Consider the following 22,327-nt stretch of genomic DNA (forward strand, 5'->3'; position numbering starts at 1 on the left):
ATAATGCACAAATGATCGTAATGACAGCCTACTTTGACACTACTGTATTTTAATTATTGCGATCCAGCCAAATAGGTTCCAGAATGAAACAGTCCAAAACTGTTTTGTGTTGCGCTAGGTTCATTGGTGACCTCTTGAAGAAGGTAACACTCCTGTTCCAGCAGTATCCGGCTCAAATTAAACACTGCTGACAATCATGATAAATAATCTCATGGAATTGGATCATCCATTGTTTTGGGATGTGTTTGCTGTGGACCAGAAACTTGAATCTCTGTAGTCTTTATAGTGGACCTGTCTATGACAGATATCCCACATTGTGCTATGGTAGGCTGTCAAATGGACATGGTCACTTCTAGCTTTTCATCTGTCACACACAGATGGGTCTACGGGGCAGTAGATATAAGTGTGTGAGTGAGACAGGGAAAATATCTGTCTTGGAGGAATGTTTGCTTTAACAAAATAATTTTAAAGCTATGCTGTTTGCAGTGTTCAGACTCTATATTTTTATAAAACCCTACATTTTATCCTGGAACCACTATGTGTAAAAACCTGATTACTCTCGAAAAATGTTACAAACAAAAGAGACAAATTCACTTAAAATTCACTTAAAATCATGCAAATACTCTTTACTTAAATCTCTCAGAATATTTGTCCCTTTTACTTTGTAGCTTTTTCTGCAAAACTCAGCACTGTAGCATGGAACAGCAGTTGCACAATAATTACCGTTAAGTGATAATGCCCGTTTGGAGGATATATTGGCACTTGTGTTGTTAGGCCCGAGACGAAGTCAAGGATGCTGTAAAAACCGGACAAATGCAAAGCTACAGATACAATAGGGGGAACAAATAGCTTTGGACCTTACACACGGAGATAAGTCTTGGACCAGTACAACTCCCTTCCCTCCTGGCGCAGATATACGTAGATCTCTGGCATACAAAGTCTAAGAGAGCAGCTTCTAGTTTTGTGCCATCATCCATCAAACTCCTCAACCCTTGATATATATATATATATAGCCTATGATTGCATCTAATCTATTATACTGCACATGTTTTTGTGTTCTATGTTGCTGTGTTGTTATATATCTTGTTTAAATCAAGCCGTCACCATACATGAAGTTCCCACTCAGGAAATAAAAGTTACTTCAATTGAATAAACCTACATTCATAAAAACACACACATTTCCCTTGACTTTGAAATAACAAAAACAACATAGACAATGATGTTCTTTGGGTTACGACATAAGTATGACAACCAACATAGGATTCACTCTGAACTTCACGATGAGCAGCAATATCATCCATTGAATTTAACTGTATGCAATTACACTAGATGATTGAAAACGCACACACTGTATATACAGTAATAATCCCTCTCGTTGAATACATTTTCCCCGTTACAACAGCAGTCAGGTAGACTGGTAGAGGGTTCAGACAGATGGTAACAAGATGACGACAACAAGCCAGCAACCAAACCCAAATCTATGGTCTTTCTACGAATGGGACCACTCTCTTCCCTGCCACGTACACCTCCGCAATGTTCCGATCATCCCCTGAAGGAGGGAGGGGGAACAAAGAAGGAGAAAAAAAAGAACCTGAACATACTTGAGATTTTACAACACCTAGTGACCTCAAGAGTTTCGGACCTCTTGGCTGACAGCTGCAAGGACCCAGGTTTGAGTCCCTGTCGTGGCTATCAGTGAATTCGCCACAATACTTTCATGGCACGTAAAGGGCCCATCCACCAAAGTCTGAAGACATGTAACTATTGTGTGAGAGACAGAAACAAAACTCTTACCCAAATTCAAGAACTTCTCCAGGAGCACCTGAAATCAAATGGAACCAAGATGAATGTCATGTATTGGGAGACAGAATGACTCAACAGGTAACAGGGTTTCCCATTTTATTTGGCCCCCCAAGTTTTTTTAGCAACATTTAAAAAAAAAATATATATATTTCTTTGGGACATAAGACAGTAAAAACACATGCAAATCAACTAAAAGTGATTTTAATTTTGGAAATCTGTTCCAATGTATTCCCACGCATAACAGAGAGATATACAGGTGTGTGATTGTATACAAATGAAAGCAAGGTTCGAAATTATTATATCTGTTTGGGCTTCTTGCAATCAATTTGCAATCTACAAATTATTTGTTATTATGTTCCGGCCCCTTGACCATCCGCTCAAGAAAGAATTGGCCCATAGCTGAAGCTAGTTGATGATCCCTGCTCTATGTATTGGGAGATTGGTTCCTACCTTAGGCCCCTCCCCGTGGTTGATGAGATCAATGGGTCCTCCTTCCATGGCCGCGTTTACCCGCAGAGCATCAAAGTCTTTCCCCACCTGAAAGTTTCCTGTATGCTCATCCAGGGACAGGGCTACAAACCAAACAATCAATCCAGAGCTCAGAATATCAAGCAATTATTCATCAATCAAGGACTCAGTAAACAAATACACAGATGTACAGTCGGGTTCATTAAAAGGTTTTTGACTGTAGTGCAGGTCAAAAACAAGTGCAAATAAACTTGTTGGCTTGGCATCACTCTATGAGAAAGTTTGTGCTATGAGCAATGTATCGATGCAGCACAGGCGTTTTGAAAAGTAACATTTGAGCGCATGAATCTGTATCAATTCATAAATCATCATGTATCAAATCATTCATACTGATTGATGTGTTGATTAATAGTGGTGATGATGACCCTCCCACCCCATGCCCCACCCCTCCAGCAAGGTCTCCCACCTTGGCTGCCTCCCAGTGTGGCCAGTCTGAAGACCTCCTCGAAGGTGAGCGTTTGGTACTGGGGGTCCTGGATGGTCAAGGCTTTAGAGGTATCCAACGTTCTCCGCACAGCATCCAGCATAGAGGGAGAGTAGCCTCCTGCCACATCTGCAAGGTCGGAAACACAGACACACGCACAAGTGCATACACAGACAAATGTATTAATGCGTTAAACACAGAGCCAATTGCAACAAAAAAGCACTGGCTTTCTAATAACTAGACTAACGGGAAATAACATGCACCTGTGTGCTAAAATAAACCAGCAGATCAGCTAATCTCATGTTGTTATGGTGTGAAGCCAGTTTGATACCAGACAGGGAACCTAGAAGAAAGTTGTCTCTATTGCCGGCCTCAATGAAAAAACAGGATCATCCCAAATCGTAATGAATGTAAAATAATTATTCTAAGAAATAATATTATCTGTGCCATTTGAAATAACTTCATTAGACTTTAATTTGATCAAACATATAGATTATTATATAATTCAATCACGATTGCCTTGATTTAGTTACAAATTTAAAATATGGACAACTCAGGGATATTACATTTGTTTTTTTTATACAGCACACATGGGCTAAAAACGATACAGAACACTTTGCGCTCAGGTAAAAGGAAGATGGTCTGCTTTGTAGTGTGTTGTCATGGACTCACCTGTGCCCAGCCCCAGCTTTACTTTGTGGTTCAGAACCCTGCGGGCATCTAGCATACCACTGCACAACCTGAAGAGGGAAATGAGCGAGAGAGGGGGAAATGAGAGAGAGAGGAGAGATAGAGAGAATATGGGCAGGTTCCATCTTGAGTGCTGATATGATATCTAGTATCACTGCTGTGTTCTTTAAAGGATAGGGTATGACATAAAAATAAGAATTGTGATTTATTTCTAAATCCTAAGACATGGTCTTTCCTTTCACATCTTCCATTAATGACCCTTGGGAATTCACAGGCGTAGTCAGGGAACGTGAACTGTAGGGTAATGAGAAACACTTACGAGATGTTGGAATTTGGACAGTGAGCGACGGACGCCCCTTTCTCTCTGAACAGCTTCAGCTCTTCATCAGTTAGGTGACAACCGTGAGCCATCACAGTCTGTGAACCATCACCATCAGCATACTTACTACCATTACCACCGCTATCATTATAATCATCAACATCAGCAGCATACTTACTACCATTACCACCGCTATCATTATAATCATCAACATCAGCAGCATACTTACTACCATTACCACCGCTATCATTATAATCATCAACATCAGCAGCATACTTACTACCATTACCACTGCTATCATTATAATCATCAACATCAGCAGCATACTTACTACCATTACCACCGCTATCATTATAATCATCATCAACATCAGCATACTTACTACCATTACCACCGCTATCACTATAATCGTCAACATCAGCATACTTACTACCATTACCACCACTATCATTATAATCAACAGCAGCATACTTACTACCATTACCACCGCTATCATTATAATCATCATCAGCATACTTACTACCATTACCACCGCTATCATTATAATCATCATCATCATCATCAACATACTTACTACCATTACCACCGCTATCATTATAATCATCATCAACATCAGCATACTTACTGCCATTACCACCGCTATCACTATAATCGTCAACATCAGCATACTTACTACCATTACCACCGCTATCATTATAATCGTCAACATCAGCATACTTACTACCATTACCACCGCTATCATTATAATCATCATCAACATCAGCATACTTACTACCATTACCACCGCTATCATTATAATCATCATCAACATACTTACTACCATTACCACCGCTATCATTATAATCATCATCAACATCAGCATACTTACTTCCATTACCACCGCTATCATTATAATCATCATCATCAACATCAGCATACTTACTACCATTACCACCGCTATCATTATAATCATCATCATCAACATCAGCATACTTACTAACATTATAATCATCATCAACATCAGCATACTTACTTCCATTACCACCGCTATCATTATAACCATCATCATCAACATCAGCATACTTACTTCCATTACCACCGCTATCATTATAATCATCATCATCATCAACATACTTACTACCATTACCACCGCTATCATTATAATCATCATCAGCATACTTACTTCCATTACCACCACTATCATTATCATCAACATCAGCACTTACTTCCATTACCACCGCTATCATTATCAACATCAGCATACTTACTACCATTACCACCTCTATCATTATAATCATCACCAGCATACTTACTACCATTACCACCGCTATCATTATAATTATCACCAGCAATATCAGCATACTTACTACCATTATAATCAGCAATATTATGATTTTCATTATCCATAGAATGTCCTTGTAGTGTGTGTGTGTGTGTGTGTTGGGCTAACCTTGTCAGTGAGAAGGTTGTGTTTGTGGTAGACGTCTGTGTAGGAGTCATAGTCTGGGAACAGTTCCTTCACCAGCTTCACCTCCTCCTTCGTCTCACTGATGTGACTCTGGGGATCACAGAGACGATCAATTAATTTTTTTAATCTTCAGGTGATTATCAATGTGTATGAATTCAAGAGGGAGAGAATGAAAGGGAGATAAATACAGATAAATAAATGATTATCCTCAAAGCAACATTCCCATAGGATCCTCTTGACTTGGTTACTGTGGCTACAGGCTGGCAAGGCTCACCTGGATGTGCAGGTGGTTATTCTGGGCGATCTCTCCCAGGTGACCCAGCAGGGCAGCAGAGCAAGACAGGGCGAAGCGTGGGGTCACCACCGGCCTTACAAGGGGGTACTGCCCCAAACAAGACAGAAAGACACCCAGTGAGCAAAATCCTAAAAAGCTTCTTTCACAGATTCTGATCACAAATGTGCTTTTTTGGGGGGGGAATATAATCCCTACATTGCCACTCACTTGTACATGTACCCTTAGATTCTATTAGACTTAGAACCCCCCCCTCCCCCCCCCAAATCGGGGCTAAGGAGTCTTACCTTCTTCTTCAACATCTCACTAATGAACCTAGAGCAACACAAAACAATAAACACATTTTTTTTCCTTCAAAAGAATGCCAGACACAACCAACCCAAAACAAACTCTTGACTCAGGAGTTGACTGCTGGGGTGTATTCATTAGTTGCACACCGTAGAAAAACATTGCACTGTATCAAAACAGAAACGGTTTATTCTCAACGAAAAACATTTTACAATGAAAACAAATTTCTATCAGGTAGGTAGGTCCTTCTCCTTTTCATTCCATTTCCTTTTGTTTGGTTCCTAATTGATACTCCTCAGATGTGTGTTGGGCAAGATGCGAGTGTAAGGAAGGACTGAATCCTGTTTTTCAGACTGCAGCAACTGGCTCAGAGACAATGATTTCCTCACTAATTTCTCCTTTCAGATTTGCTGAGGATGCATTTGATGAGTTTTGTTTTCTGAGGGCCATACTTGGAATGTATGTTGAAATATGACAAATGTTGTGAGATATATTGTGAGGTTAGAGCAGCAGTTCTCAAACTTGGGACTGGATATGAAAATAGGGGTCGCGACTGGATATGAAGATAGCGTTGCGCGAGAATTTCCAAAATCCTGAGAAGAAAAGAAAATACACAAAAAAATATATCCCTTTGTGTCTCAAAATCATTGTAATGTGGTTAACCTTAAAAATAAAAAATATTAAAATATAAATGATAAAATGCAACCACAAAGCACCCTTAGATCATGGGAAAAGGCTGCACTTGACCGTTGCATTTGAAATCATTCCCATGGTGAATGGCTAGGCCCGCTATGAAACCACACACTAATGCAGATACTTTGATATTATCGGCCGCAATTGACATGGTGAAAACGATGTGTGGGGAGGCAGACACACAGAAACTCACATCAATTCCCTTGTCAGATAACACTTTTAAACTAAGAATGTAAACTATTGCTAGCAATCAAGAGGAAACTGACTAAATGACAAAAAAAAACGCCCCAACTTATGCTCTCCAAATGGACGTTAGCTGTGAGGGCCGAGATGCCCATGTTCGCTATACATGTTGGGGGATTCTATTCACGAGGACATCTTTTTCGTAATGCCGCATTCAAAAGAACTGGGAACTCAAATCTACCACTTCCGTCTTCAGTGCATTTAAGACAACTGGGAACTCTGGAAAAAACTATCTCCGACTGCGAAAAATTGTTTTCAACAGTCACCCAACTCGAAATCCCAACTCGGGAACTCGGGCCTCTTTCTAAAGCTACGACTTGCTGACCTAGTATTTTCAGAGTTCCAGGTCTTGAAAGCACCATAAAACTCATGGTACCCTTCGCCAGCTCATGTCTGAGTGAAGCTGGATTCAGTGCGCTCATCTGCATTAAAACCCCTGACTTTGAGAAGCTCCGACATGACATGCATCAAGCACACCCATCTCACTAGTGGTGATGAGACAAGATGTCAGACTCATTTGCAATTGACTGTCATAGCCCCACATTAAAAGCATGTGATGGTGAGTTGAGAAGACAATCAGAAATACTTTTAGAATGTCTTTCAATTGACTGCAATAGCCGCAAATAAAAATGAAACATTCGCTGATCATTCCATAATTTTTTTTCACATGGTTGGGGTCCAGACATCAAAATGGGGCGGGACAAAAAGGTTTGGGAACCCCTGTGCTGGAAGGTCCCATAAACTCATGTAAAGTCTAGAATGACATGTCTGTTCCCATTGGTTCTTGCTGCACAAGCCAGTCATGACTCAATATGATGATGCTTTTCTTAGTCATCATTCTATCCTCCTCTGAGGAAATTCTTTTCCATGTTACCTTACGGTCTTGAGGCATGAAAAGCCATTGTGAGAGCCCAAATACCCCTCCTGTGCAAAGCACCTGTTCTAATCATTTAACTCTTTATTATGTATACAGCCTTGCCCTTTCTGTCTATTACCTACCTGTTGGTTTCGTCATGGGACTCCTCTGGCGTCTCTCTGTAATGTGGGACAAAGTTGTTTGTATCCATACACACCTTGCCCACAAGGGCACGCTGTCCAAAATCATCTGGAATGACAAGAAACATTGGGAAAGGTCACCAAACTGGTGAAATCACGCATCAGGGGAGCTGCATTTGGTGTGATTAAGAGTAGCACTCTGTCGAGACCGTATCAGACTGGGGTCTAAAAAGGACATTTGTAATGTTGCTCATCAGCATCCTGGAATAACCTAAATAATAAACTAAAGCTAACATTAAATCTCATAAACCAAAAGGTGGGCGCTGTTTGTTGTGGTGAAACAGTTCTGGTGTCCTCCCAAACTACAGACTCTGGACGGTTGAGGAGGAGTTATGCAACCACCAAAGGACAAACATTCCATGCATGCAGTAAGTAGATGAGAAAGTGACAAATTCCTCCACATACAAAACCCTATGTTCATGTCTTGTTCTGAGCTGGTGTTCGTAAAAATTATTTTCATTACAGTGGGTAACCATAATGACGGAATGCAGCAAATTAACATGTTCATGCCCAGCCAATCCCTGTATCTGAAACCTGAAATTCAATACTTCCATTACCTGCTATCCCTGCCCTCATTTAACCTCACACTGAAGTGTTTTATCATTTTATTTTCAGGACAACAAGTAGAACACAGAACATAAAACAGTTACATTCATAAGATTTATTGACAAATATCATTTAAAAAAAGGTCTGGCAAGCAAAAAAAAAGTAATTGTTTCCTTGACGGGAAATTATATTCCAACTAGTCAGTGACAACTGCGTGGAGTTTGGACTTTGTGACAGCAACTATGTGATTTTATTACAGTATTATAGACACAAAGTCCGGGGCAGATATTGAACTTGGTGAAATAAACTATAATATCCACAGGATTAATCTGAAACTGGTGTGAGAGATATTGCAAAGCTTAGGAAAACATCAGGGACGATCACAATGCAATAATTGTGTATGATTTTTTATGTAGAAGAACACTTCCCTTCTAACGACTCTTGTGCGACGTGAGTGTCGGAGCAAAACAGTCTCAGCTTTTCATAGTGGGGTCATAATAGTTTGCAGCTCAAACCGCTTGGACTTTACAGACGTTTTTGTGAGAAGAACAGTTTTCGGGATCCACCCGATCAGCCCTGGTCTCACAAACACCGCTCTAGTTCAGCCCCCATCAATCGCACAGGCTAATTGTCGGCATCAGCAGATGCAGAAGACAAAAAATGTTTAAGAGAGTTCGGGACAGAACAGACCCCTCTTATTGAAGCCACAGAAGTTCAAGGCCAACTGCAATACTGCAGGCGTTGTCTGCAGAAAACAGGATCCCATTATAGTGAATGGGAAAATGGCCATCTTTCTGGTCAATCTTCATGTAAATAAAATACAAATTCAAGACAATCATGGTACCAATAATTGCTTCTAATACACCATATGCAAGTCCTTCAAACGATAATGTTGTAAAAATCACACACAGAAGTTATAAGGATAATTTAGTTGCTAATGGCAGCCTGCAGTACCCCGATCAGCCTTCAATTTGAGTTACTTATTGAGAGGGGGAAGCACTGAGCTAGCTCGCAACACCACTTCCTGAATTAGCTCAAACTGTGCATGTTATGTATCCATGAAATGCTATCTTAACCGACTTAATTTGGCTTCAATGCGCTATTGAGTCTTCACATAGGAATGAATGGTGTCACGTGATCGATGGCTTTGTCCATTCCTATACAGTCATTGGTATAGAAGCACAAAAATAGCAGTCAACACAGCCTAGCAGTCAACACAGCCGCCTCCAGACCACTTGTATTGTGTCCCCCTGCAGCGAGGTTATAATCCCCACACCGCCACTTTTAATACTGTCTATCCCCTGCTGTCTGTCTCCCTACTTTCCTGTCTAAATAAATCTAACACATTTGAAAGAGTGGAGTTCCAATCCCCCTTTAAAAAAAAAAAGACTGATTGATACATTGTTGCATAACAACTTATGCAGTGGAGGCATGTGTGTGTATGTGTGTGTGTATTCCAGGTACAGTTGTACATTGACTGAGGTTAATGTTTATAGCCAGTCAAATAACGTCCTGTGCTCTTTTATCGGAGAGTATGCCTTGTCCTTCCCGTCATTAAATCCTATACTTATGTAATAAACAAGAGTTAAACAGGCGAGAAGTCCACTGGGAACAGGTCAAAGTACAACCACTCTGACAAAATCGCACAAACATCTGGGTTATGTTCAATGTTAAGCCATTGTGCAAGTGAGCGGTAGAGTGTCTGCAGGTTTGTGTGTTTATGGGTCTGTTTTCTCACTTGCGATTTGGCCCAGCAGGAGAGAAGCGTCGGTGTGTATGGTGGCAAAGTAACAGGCCGTAGTGGTACCATTTCTCAGGGTTCTTTTCTGAAATAGACAAGAGATTGTTTTAGTATTCAGGCCCTATTGTTCATAAACACCACTCCACCACATATCACCTGCCCTAGCCTGCTATGTGTTACAATGTATCCAGATTTCATCAGATTTTCTATGCTAGTCTCATTCTGTGAGCTTTCCTTACAGTAGCCAAGGATGCAACCTAAATAGTTCACATTTTTATTGTTTTTGCTACACTGCAGGTCAATTAAAATAAGCTAAAGCTTCACATACGCAAACTCTCTTTAACCTTTATTAAAATGGCCATAGCAGCCTGTTATTGGCCCTCCTTTGGCATTCCTATCCCTGCACAGCAGTGAATTCCGAAAAACTAGAGAAAATAGACACAAGGGAGCAAAGACGGCAACCAAAGTTTCTGCTCGTGAATGTCCATTATCATTGCAATATTAACCTCTGCAACACAAGGCTTTAAATAAGTATAACAGACGATTTAGAATAGGAAATAAGGATAACAATGGTCTATAATCCTCTATGCAAGTGGGACGGATTCATTCGGGTGCGCAACGGCATACATTTTAAAACATTGTGTGTTTCTTATTAGACAAGTCCAGGTCTGTTTCAGTCCGTTTTCTTCCATTTGGTGCCTGATGAACATGACCCTGATGACTTCTATAGGCTGAGGTTTGTTAGTTTGGCCCAGACCGCTCACCACGACATGGGTGTAGACGTTGCGGGCGAACTCCAAGTCTTTGTAGCAGGCCTCCACTGGGAAGGTGTACGTGTTGAGCCACTGTAGCAGGGGCAGGTCCAGGGCTGTGCCTGCATAGCTGTACTGAGACGCGTGGATGTGGGTGTCCACCATCCCTGGCATGAAGAACTCACTACAGACAACAAAATGGACTTTATGATAATAACTTGGTTGTGTTCAGTCACAAATAGATTAGGAATTAGGAATCAGTGTTACTCTCATAGGATGGACTCTTCACTCACTACTGTCCAAGCTGTGTAACAGCCAAGGCCTCAAACCCCCACTTCTGCGAAAGACTGTCGACTTCCTGCCCACTCCCAATGAAGGCAATCTGTCAACATGAGAAGCAACCAAAGACAAGGTGCTGATTAGAGCAAGAGAGAGACAATCAGAGCCTGACTCAACAAGGTGTTCATTCATTTAAATATAATTTATCCATGCATTGTTAATTGATCTACTGTAACACATTAAGGCATAGTCAGATGACACAAACACCCTCAACATACAGTACATTCGGAAAGTATTCAGACCTATCCACATTCTTACATTACAGACTTATTCTAAAATAGATTAAATAAAAACATTTCCTCATCAATCTACACACAATGACAAAGCGAAAACAGGTTTGTGGGAGAAAAAAAACCTGAAACACCTTATTGTACATAAGTATTCTGACCCTTTGCTATGATCAAATGTATTTATAAAGCCCTTTTCACATCAGCCGATGTCACAAAGTGCTATACAGAAACCCAGCCTGAAACCCCAAACAGCAAGCAATGCAGAAGCACGGTGGCGTGAAAAAACTCCCTAGAAAGGCAGGAACCTAGGCAGAAACCTAGAGAGGAACCATGCTCTGAGGGGTGGCCAGTCCTCTTCTAGCTGTGCCGGGTGGGGATTACAACAGAACATGGCCAAGATGTTCAAACATTCATAGATGACCAGCAGGGTCAAAATATAATAATCACAGTGGTTGTAGAGGGTGCAACAGGACAGCACCTCAGGAGTAAATGTCAGTTGGCTTTTCATAGCCTATCATTCAGAGACAGCAGGTGCGGTAGAGAAAGAGAGTCAAAAACAGCAGGTCCGGGACAAGGTAACATGTCCGGGGAACAGGTCAGGGTTCCATAGCCGTAGGCAGAACTGAAACAGGAGCAGCAGCACAACCAGGTGGACTGGGACGGCAACTAGTCATCAGGCCAGGTAGTCTTGAGGCATAGTCCTAGGGCTCAGGTTCTCAGAGAGAAAACTTAAAATTCACACAGGACAACCGGATAAGGCAGGAGAAATAGTCCAGATATAACATACTGACCCTAGCCATAAACTATTGCAGCATAATTACTGGAGGCTGAGACAGGAGGGGTCGGGAGACACTGTGGCCCCGTCCGACGATACCCCCAGACAGGGCCAACCAGGCAGGATATAACCCAACCCATTTTGCCAAAGCACAGTCCCCACACCACTAGAGGGATATCTTCAAACCACCAACTTACTGCTCTGAGACAAGGCCGTGTATAGCCCACGAAGATCTCCCATTCAAGTGACGCACCCCTCCTAGAGACGCATGGAAGAGCACCAGTAAGCCAGTGAATCATCCACCGTAATAAGGTTTGAGGCAGAGAATCCCAGTGGAGAGAGGGGAATCGCCAGGCAGAGACAGGAAGGGCGGTTTGTCGCTCCAGTGCCTTTCCGTTCACCTTCACACTCCTGGGCCAGACTACACTCAATCATAGGGCCTACTGAAGAGATAAGTCTTCAGTAAAGACTTAAAGGTCGCGACCGAGTCTGCGTCCCTCACATGGATAGGCAGACCATTCCATACAAATGGAGTCTTGTGACAGTAGCGTACGTGTAGGTATGTACGGCAGGACCAAAATCGGAAAGATAGGTAGGAACAGGCCCATGTAATGCTTTGTAGGTTAGCAGTAAAACCTTGAAATAAGCCCTTGCCTTAACAGGAAGCCAATGTAGAGGCTAGCATTGGAGTAATATGATCACATTTTTTATTTTTGGTTCTAGTCAAGAATTTAGCAGCCGTATTTAGCACAAACTGAAGTTATTTAGTGCTTTATTTGGGTATGTGTTATGTAGATGGAAAAAAGCTGTCCTTGAAACTGTCTTGATATGTCCATCAAAAGAGAGATCAGGGTCCAGAGTAAGGTCTAGGTCCTTCACAGTTTTATTTGCAACGACTGTACAACCATCAAGACTAATTATCAGATCCAACAGAAGATCTCCTTATTTCTTGGGACCTAGAACTAGCATCTCTGTTTTGTCCGAGTTTAAACGCAAAACATTTTCCGCCATCCACCTCCTTATGTCTGACACACAGGCTTCCAGGGAAGGGAACTTAGCGACTCGAAATTGAGCTGAGGTGCATCCTGTTTCCATTGATCATCCTTGAAATGTTTCTACAACTTCATTGGAATCCACCCCTGATAAATTCAATTGATTGGACATGATTTGGAAAGGCACACACCGGTCTATATAGGGTCCCACAGTTGACAGTGCAGGTCAGAGAAAAAACAAAAAACACGAGGTCGAAGGAATTTTTCGTACAGCTCCAAGACTGGATTGTATCGAGGCAAAGATCTGGAGAAGTGTACCAAAAAACATTTGCAGCATTGAAGGTCCCCAAGAAAAGTGGCCTAAATCATTCTTAACAGAAGAAGTTTGGAACCACCAAGACTCTTCCTAGAGCTGGCTACCCGGACAAACTGAGCAGTCGAAAAAGAAGGGCCTTGGTCAGGGAGGTGACTAAGAACCTGATGGTCACTCTGACAGAGCTCCTCTGTGGAGATGAGAGAACCTTCTAGAAGGACAACCATCTCTGCAGCATTCCAACAAATCAGGCCTTTATGGTAAGGTGGCCAGACGGAAGCCACTCCTCAGTAAAAGGCACATGACAGCCCGCTTTGAGTTTGCCAAAAGGCACCTAAAGGACTAACCATGAGAAACAAGATTCTCTGGTCTGATGAAACCAAGATTTAACTCTTTGGCCGGAATGCCAAGCATCACATCTGGAGGAAACCTTGCACCATCCCTACGGTAAAGCATGGTGGTGGCAGCAACATGCTGTGGGGATGTTTTTCAGCAGCAGGGACTGGGAGACTAATCAGGATCAAGGGAATAATGAACGGAGCAAAGTACAGCGAGATCCTTGATGAAAACCTGTTCCAGAGCACTCAAGACCTCAGACTGGGGTGAAGGGTCACTTTCCAAGAGGACAACGACACTAAGCACACAGCCAAGACAACACAGGAGTGGCTTCGGGACCAATCTCTGAATGTCCTTGAGTGGCCCAGCCAGAGCCCGGACTTGAACCCGATCGAACATCTCTGGAGAGACCTGAAAATAGCTGTGCAGCGACGCTCCCCATCCAACCTGACAGAGCTTGAGAGGCTCTGCAGAGAAGAATGGAAGAAACGCCTCAAATACAGGTGTGCCAAGCCTGTATTGTCATACCCAAGATGACTGAAGGCTGTAATCGCTGCCAAAGTTGATTCAACAAAGTACTGAGTAAAGAGTCTGAATACTTATGTATATATGATATTTCTGATGTTTTATTTTATACAATTGCAAAGATGTATAAAAACCTGTTTTTGCTTTGTCATTATGGGGTATTGTGTATAACGTTATCAGGGAAATAAGCCATTTCATTAATTTTAGAATAAGGCTGTAATGTAACAAAATGTGGAAAAAGTCAAGGGGTCTGAATACTTTCCTAATGCACTGTATTTACACACATACATCTCCAATCACCAAATGAAATAACCTCATAAACTCATAATTAGGATCTGGGGGCATGAGTCAGTTTGGGAAACCTTTGTAATAAAATTCATGTGATAAAAACATTACATGCATGACAAAGCAATATAAATCGCAAGAAACGATTTCCATTAAACTATTATTACAAAGTCCAGACCACATTTCACAACTTTTGTGACAGCTGTCACAGGCCCTTTGTAGCCTCTACTGAAGTTACACACTGCACAATTATAATGACTGCAGGAAACAGGTTAATCTTCTTCTGAAGAAAATGTGTGTAGGTCAATGGTATCCATTCAAAAATGCTGAATCCAATTCTGGCTTGGGGCATTTTTCTGGCCAAAGTTAGCTATTATAGTGTTTTGAAAAGATTTACCTAGCCTATGCAGGTTTGTAAAATGTATAGAAATTGGGGTAGCAAATAAATAAAATACAACAATTTAAAAAATGTATAAAAAGAGATGTAAAACATAGGCCTATAAAACAACGAGAGTTCCACTTAGGCCTAGGCATATGACACAGATATATGACATAGATATTGAAATAGACTTTCACGGTTTAATTCTGACAGACCTTCCCCTCCGTGTCCACTCCCAGAAGCCTATCCTCTAGAATTTCCACGGCTGTGTGATCGGTGGAGTGCACAAACGTCCCCCTGTAGACGTGCGCAATGTCCACAGCGGATTCGTTGGAGCTAGTCATATCTAGAATGTTACAACAGCAGGGTTTGGCAGTTTGATGCTGAAAAATGAATCGGCACTTTTAGCCTCGGCAAGGATAGTGGGCGGTTAGTCTGTGCGCACCAAGAAGAGACTCCACCTGCCGACAGTGCGACTGGCCACAAGCATAGCGTGCGCTCGCATGGGACAGCCATAGCAGGAATTTTATTAGCCTACAGTGTTGTAAAAATAGGTTTTGAAGCATTGCTCAGCAATGGCGCATTTTTCACTTTCGTATCGTATGATAGTTTTCACTACTTAGACACAGGCAGAACTAGATGTTTATACATGGGGTGGCCAAGGCTACTTCAGGGGGTACATAGACCATGACAGAAAATTAGTGTAATCCCAACCTGGCATCTAAGGAGCATGAATGAATCCTATGATTGCTGATTAGAGGTAGAAGTGATAATTCTCTTAACCCAGAGTTCTTCAATGTGGCAGATAGTGTGGTACAAAAGGTTTACTTTGCTAGAATTCTTTAACATACTATGAATAGTCAGTGTCTCTACCTCGGAACTGCATCTCAATTTCTTTCTCTCTCTCTCTCACACACACACACACACACACACACACACACACACACACACACACACACACACAGGAGAGACTTGGGTCACTGTTTTCATGAATATATAATCTGGCTCTATAAGTGTTTAATAACATCCAAAATATTATTTTCAGAAAATAAAGCTCAAGCACCAAGGAGATAAGATAGGATTTGTTACATAAATTGAATAGTTTATTTACAAAAAAGTTACATTTACAACAACAAAAAATTGCAATTTGACATACTAGGTATCAAGCAGAAATGGACTTGAACAATAAAAATTATGTTGGTGCTATATATATATAATGTTAACTAACAGCAAAGAAATGTTTTGGAATTGGCCTAATCAAGACCAAATTAAATCTGTGTGACATGATACCCTTTGGATGTATCATTTTAGAATGTCAGTGTACTTGCTAGTACATAGTGCAGGTGTTAATCATGACCAGAGGGACCGCCTAAGTGCCAAATTATCCTAGGGAGATTTAAAACAGCATAATTATGCAGTTCTGGTGAGAACTGGCTAAATGCAGTTCTGGTGAGAACTGGCTAAATGTTTCACAAACTCATTCATCCATGTTGAGGGAGCGTGCCCTTCTTGACAACACTGAGAATTCCGAGGTGACTTAACCTGTCATCAACCATTGTTGTCCAAGGTGGGTTTTAATCAGTTTTAAAGCTGAGAAGCTTCTCTCACAAGAAGCACTGCTGAAACAGCAGAAATCTTACAAAGTCGAAATAGCTCATGGAAGACCTCTTTATAAGGCTCTAGAAACACAACAAAGTCAAGGAGATTAGATGGTCTGTTCCTTCCACTTTTCTCTCTTTCAAGAAGCCGCTTGGTTTGATGAACCTCATGTTTGAGGTCCTCTAAATCTGACTCTAAAGGTCTGAGCAAAGGCAAACAGAGGCTCCTCATTCAAGAATGTTGTACTCAATTGGGTTGAGAGATTGGGACCCCTTGCATTATCTCACACTTCTTCTTTGAAAAACACCTCTGCAGCTCAGCTGTGAGACTGTCAAGCACCTGATAAAAGATATCTCTTTGGAAGCTCTCACCATCACTTTGGTCACTATTTCTCTGTCCTACAGTGCTCATTATCAATGAGTCGTGAAATCTTAAGCTTGTTTTAGGATGTCTTTTACACACTGTTTGTACACTTATTTTGCAGTGCTCTGCAATCTCTTCAACCTCTTTCCATAGCTCTCCGAAGTAACCCTCACTTCTGTAGTCCAGTAATGGGGCGGCAGCGTAGCCTAGTGGTTAGAGCGTTGGACTAGTAACCGAAAGGTTGCAAGATTGAATCCCCGAGCTGACAAGGTACAAATCTGTCGTTCTGCCCCTGAACAAGGCAGTTAACTCACTCTTCCTAGGCCGTCATTGAAAATAAGAATTTGTTAATTGACTTGCCTAGTTAAATAAAGGTAAAATAAAATAAAAAATGTGTCTGTAAGGGCACCTACTAGATCCACAGCCCTTGCTAGGTCAAGAGCGCTTGATTGGAGCATGTCAGAAAGACAGTTAGCAAGGTAACCAAAAGCCCTATAAAATGTAAATCTGAGAAAGATCAGTGGAGGCAAGGGGCCTTTTATCGTAACTATTTTAAAGTGTGATATCCTGTAACACTCTCAGAACTGCTGGAAGCCTGTCTCTCAGATTACAGCATGCCACCTTCCATCCGTAAGTCTCTGTAGTTCCCTGGGCTGCTGCTGTGGATACAGCTCTTTCTGAACTGCAAGCCACTTGAGATTAATGTACGAGCCAGATTCAAAGTAATAAAGCTTCTGCAGGAGAGCAAAAATGTTAACTGCCTCAGGCACTGATTTGACAGCATCGACAAGAACCAAATTCAAACAATGTGCATTAGAATGCACATAAAATGCAAATCTTGTAATGTTTTTAATCTGTGCAGACCCACCAGAATGCTTTCCGCTCATGACGGATGCACCGTCATAGCCTTGCCCCACAAGATTATTTCTGTAGTCCAGACCATGTTTTCAAGGCAATCAATTATAATTTTTGTGAGACCTGCATTTAAGATTTCAGCTGACTGAAAGTGTTGAAAGCTTTTGTGGACGGCCCTGTTGTAATAGTACCTCACAACTAAAGACATTTGTTCTTTTTTCTTTAAAATCTGCAATTACACTAAAAGCTTCTCTCTTTTACTTCTCTTATTATTTCACTTTGTACCATCTCAGCTAAGCCCTCAAGAACTTCCTTTGGGATTTGGTGGCTTGTGTAAGTAGCAATGCCACATGCATTCATCCTTTTCTCTATGAGAGGGTCATGCTTTGCCATTTCATGCTTTGCCATTTCTTCTAAGACTTGCCTTTCTGCGCTATATTTTGAGTGGTAGTTAATAGGAGCACATCTGAAATTGTTTAATTGTAAGTACAGTTTTCCTCTACTTTCTTTTTCCTGTCCTCTTTTATGACATCTAACATTGATGAGTTGCTGTCAATAGCCCTTTTATACTGATTCCAAGCATATATAGCATTGATAATGATGCTCTGCCTGCGAATGGAGCTTAAACCCAGAATCTTTAAAGAGCGCCTTTTTCCAGTCACAAAAACCTGACTGTGATGTGAAGGCAGATTCAGGTGTATTGGGCAAAGAAAAATGCCTACAGGCAAAACAATAAGTTGAATCTTGACTTACAGAACATTCAAGCCATGAATTGTCCTTATACCAGGAGCTGTTGAAAGCCCTTTTCCTAGTACCATGCTGAGTTCTGGGAAATGTTTTCAGACACGGCTGTACAGGACCCTCTTCTCTGGATCTTGAAATGTCTGAAATACACGTTAAATAATGTGTCATAGCTCTATGGAAATATAGAATTAAGGGATCAACAAGATTAGATACTAACAGCTGCTAACTAAAATGTGTAGTTTAAAGTATAGGTCTGGCCGTCCATTGGGTCCTTTTGGAACAGCATATCTGGTGCTTGATGCAGTTGGGAGGGGCTCGATGACATCTCCTGGCAGCTCTGGCTCACTGTCTTGCTCAGAGCCAGAGGTCTCTGTGTCATCCCTTGATACATCTATTACATTAAAAGAACACAAGAACCATTAGTGTATAATCACAAAAATGCCACAGCCATCAAACAAGAACACACATGAATCAACAACCAACATTTTAAAGTGAGGCTCAATCTGACAAAATCATCTATTACAAGCTGAAGCTAAACTTACATTTTGAACTGGGCATGTGACTGACTGCCTGGTAGATGCTCTGACCTGCTGGTGGTAGACTGGGTCCTTGTGAAGTCTGACCACACTGACTAGCCTCAGGTAGGGAGCTGCTCTGGTGTCCAGTGGTGATGCAAGGGCTGGGGCCTGTTTGCACCTGATCTGCCTGTTTGTGTTTCTGTAAAAATAAGTCTTATATATCTCTCCCTTTCTTCTCATGTTTAATTGATCCTATGCAAAAATAAGACAGTCTATGGTTACATCTAAGTATCCTATTACCCACATTTTAGTCCAACCTCAATCTTAATTACAAATCCCCATTATCATAACTGTACCTTAAAAATCAACTACCAGCCTAAGTTACTAGTTAGATCATGGCTAGCCCTAATCTGCAGTAAGGAATTTAGCAAGCTATAATTTGTTACACCTTTACGATAGCAAACAGGCTATATGCAAATTGTAGTAATCTTTTGAGTAACGTTAACAGATAATAATAATTGTTCGTTTTGAGTTCAAGTATGGAAATCAAACTGAGTTAATGGATTTCAAATGGCTGAATGTTAACTTGCTGAACACTGACAACTGTAGCCTACTAGTTACCCCACATTAACTAAACATTCGCACACTGTAACTTATGACACTGCACTGTATATGCGTGTATTACTAGCACAGATGGAAACAATGTTAGGCTACATTGGGAACCGATCTCTCTAATCTGATTAACTGTCTGTTAATGGAGCCAAAGATCTAACGTTAACTTACACAGCGACTCAACTTTCATAAAAGTTGTTCAGGAAACCTAAACCCGATGCTAAACCTTAAAACTTACTTTAAATATGATGCTTTCGAAAAGAGCTCGTGGAGCTGTGGAAATATTCTCTCTTCTTCTGTATATATCACAACCAACGTTAATTTTCTCTCTTCCTCATCCTCGATTTGAATTATGTGCCGCCAAATGTCAAAATATATGCTTCTTTCAACAAGAGGTGAAATGAAATGCCAATCAGCATCAAACTGCCAGTAGCGAATTACATTTTGGGGTGGCCAATCAGATGTCAGGGGTGTCCTGTGCCACCTCGGACACCCCTCTGGCTCCGCCCCTGACACAGGCAGTAGTGCTGACAACATTGCAAGTACAGTACAGCATCTCAATCGTTTCTGTACCAAGCGGTGACTGGCGAGACATGGTCCTCTTTTTTTTTTTTAACAAGCTCATGTTTAAAACAAATACAATATGCGGAAACACCACTGGCGATACAACTCACCTCTACAACCACGTCTCTGCTCTAGCTATTTTGTTTGCCTCCCTGTTGTGCTGCGTTTACACAGGCAGCCCAATTCTGATCTTTTCCCCCCATTAATTGGATTTTTGACCAATCACATCAGATCTTTTCACATCTCTTTTTCAGAGCTACTCTAATTGCATTTTTTTTTTTTTTTTACTAATTGGCCATTTTGAATTGGGCTGGCTGTGTAGAAGCAGCAATAGCTGTATCATCTTCTCTGCCAATACTCTGTGCTTCTTGTTCTCTGTTTGTGTCTGCCTTATACTTTATAAAACCCAAACTAAGGACTTAGAAGCTATATTGCAAATTAGTGCCCATCAAATGCATTATGCTGAATCAATACCTACCATAAGTGCTCATTACTATTACAGGGCTCCAGACTTACATTTTCCCCTGGAGTCACTGGTGCCACTAACTTTTACAGTTGGTACCAGCCCCATGATTTGGTTGGACCCAAATCATGAATAATCTTAAAGTAATTCATAGTGCTTTATTAAGAAGTATAAGCGACTATGGAGTTATCCAATAAATACGTTGTTTCATTTAACACGTCCAAGCAGGAATGCATGATTAACGATTTTGATGTGCAACCTAATCCAGTGGTTGTCATGAATTTCAGGTTGACAATTAGACTATAGTTGCTATATTTTACAGTCAAAATAGGACACCAGAATTCCACGTTTTTTTTATTTGTTCAAGAGAGATTAACTGAATAGGTCTACATCTTTATGTGCACTAACTAACAGTGTTGTAGTACTCGAGACCACAGTGTCTCTCGGTCTTGGATACATTTGTACTCCGTCTTGACTTGGTCTCGGACAGTGAGGACTCATACCGTCTTCCCGAGACCAGCCAGGTAAAAAAATACTAAATTATCAGTTTCCATTCACTCAGCACACAAAACCGCTTCGCCAGGCCAAATGTATACACTGCTTTCTTGAAACAATATCCTAACAGTCTATATCTATTATAGACATGTTTGCGCAATAGTGAACCTATAGGCCTTCAGTGTGGGACAGGTTCGTGATTCTGAAAGGACAGCAACCGTAATACCAGCGCATTCATGTAGGAGTAGGCAGGTATACTATGTATACCCTCTTGTTTTTCAGTCACTTCTTAATTCCTAACTGGTGCGTATCAAGGTAGTGTAGTGGAGGTATACGACTTATTAATTATGTAATACAATAGACAACCGCAAAATCCGTGAAATATATTCACATGCACGCCACACACACACAGCCTAGTTTCAACAGAATATCATCTGCAGGCAGCAAGAGTGTGCAGCGCTCAACTGGTTTGGTATGGAGCAGCTCACAGAAGAATCACATTGGTAGCCGGTAGGGTAGGAAAGACATTTCACCGTATGATATCTACCATGCGATGCTAAATCAAGGAAACAAACTGTAGGCAAACCAAGTATTGAAAAAGTTTTGTCCGAAGTGTTGGTTAGTAGGCAGTAGGCTATTTGCAGTGCTTAATTTGTAAATCGGAAGGTGCCGTAACAAAAAGTGAGCACGAGGGGGGTGACCTGGGGAGTTCTGAACAGATAAAAAATAAAAGCATTGCATGCATATCATCGCATTTGCGTAGTGGCATAGAGCAGTAGAGTAACAACAAAAGTGTGTAACCTAGGGTCCAGTGTGTAACCTAGGGTCCAGTGTGTAACCTAGGGTCCAGTGTGTAACCTAGGGTCCAGTGTGTAACCTAGGGTCCAGTGTGTAACCTAGGGTCCAGTGTGTAACCTAGGGTCCAGTGTGTAACCTAGGGTCCAAAAATGGCATTTCATGCAATTCTACATCATTTTACATGACTGGAGACTTTGGCAGAATCTTTAAATATACCTCACAAAAGATCAATTCATTTATTTTTAACCTTTATTTAACTAGGCAAGTCAGTTAAGAACAAACTCTTATTTACAATGACGGCCTTGTCTTGAATCCGCCTT

At 41.2% G+C, this 22,327-nt stretch overlaps 1 protein-coding gene and 1 long non-coding RNA gene across 2 annotated transcripts; both read right to left on the reverse strand.

Annotated features, from left to right (window-relative positions):
• Nucleotides 1-15,398, reverse strand: gda (guanine deaminase). The gene is made up of 14 exons (XM_029762353.1): nt 15,212-15,398; nt 11,116-11,204; nt 10,835-11,006; nt 10,068-10,155; nt 7,727-7,832; nt 5,791-5,818; nt 5,486-5,593; nt 5,194-5,301; nt 3,765-3,862; nt 3,428-3,495; nt 2,738-2,884; nt 2,254-2,375; nt 1,795-1,822; nt 1-1,549 (listed from the first exon to the last, which is right to left on the reverse strand). The coding sequence occupies exons 1-14, from the start codon at nt 15,338-15,340 to the stop codon at nt 1,479-1,481; spliced, it is 1,362 nt and encodes a 453-aa protein (XP_029618213.1). The 5' UTR covers nt 15,341-15,398; the 3' UTR covers nt 1-1,478.
• Nucleotides 15,399-18,027: 2,629 nt separating this feature from the next.
• Nucleotides 18,028-19,911, reverse strand: LOC115199857 (uncharacterized). Its single transcript, XR_003879428.1, has 2 exons — nt 19,100-19,911; nt 18,028-18,948 (listed from the first exon to the last, which is right to left on the reverse strand). It is a non-coding gene; the product is annotated as an uncharacterized LOC115199857 (long non-coding RNA).
• Between the last annotated feature and the right edge of the window lie 2,416 nt (nt 19,912-22,327).

Source organism: Salmo trutta, chromosome 9 (assembly GCF_901001165.1).
Source record: "Salmo trutta chromosome 9, fSalTru1.1, whole genome shotgun sequence".
Taxonomy (NCBI): Eukaryota; Metazoa; Chordata; class Actinopteri; order Salmoniformes; family Salmonidae; genus Salmo; species Salmo trutta.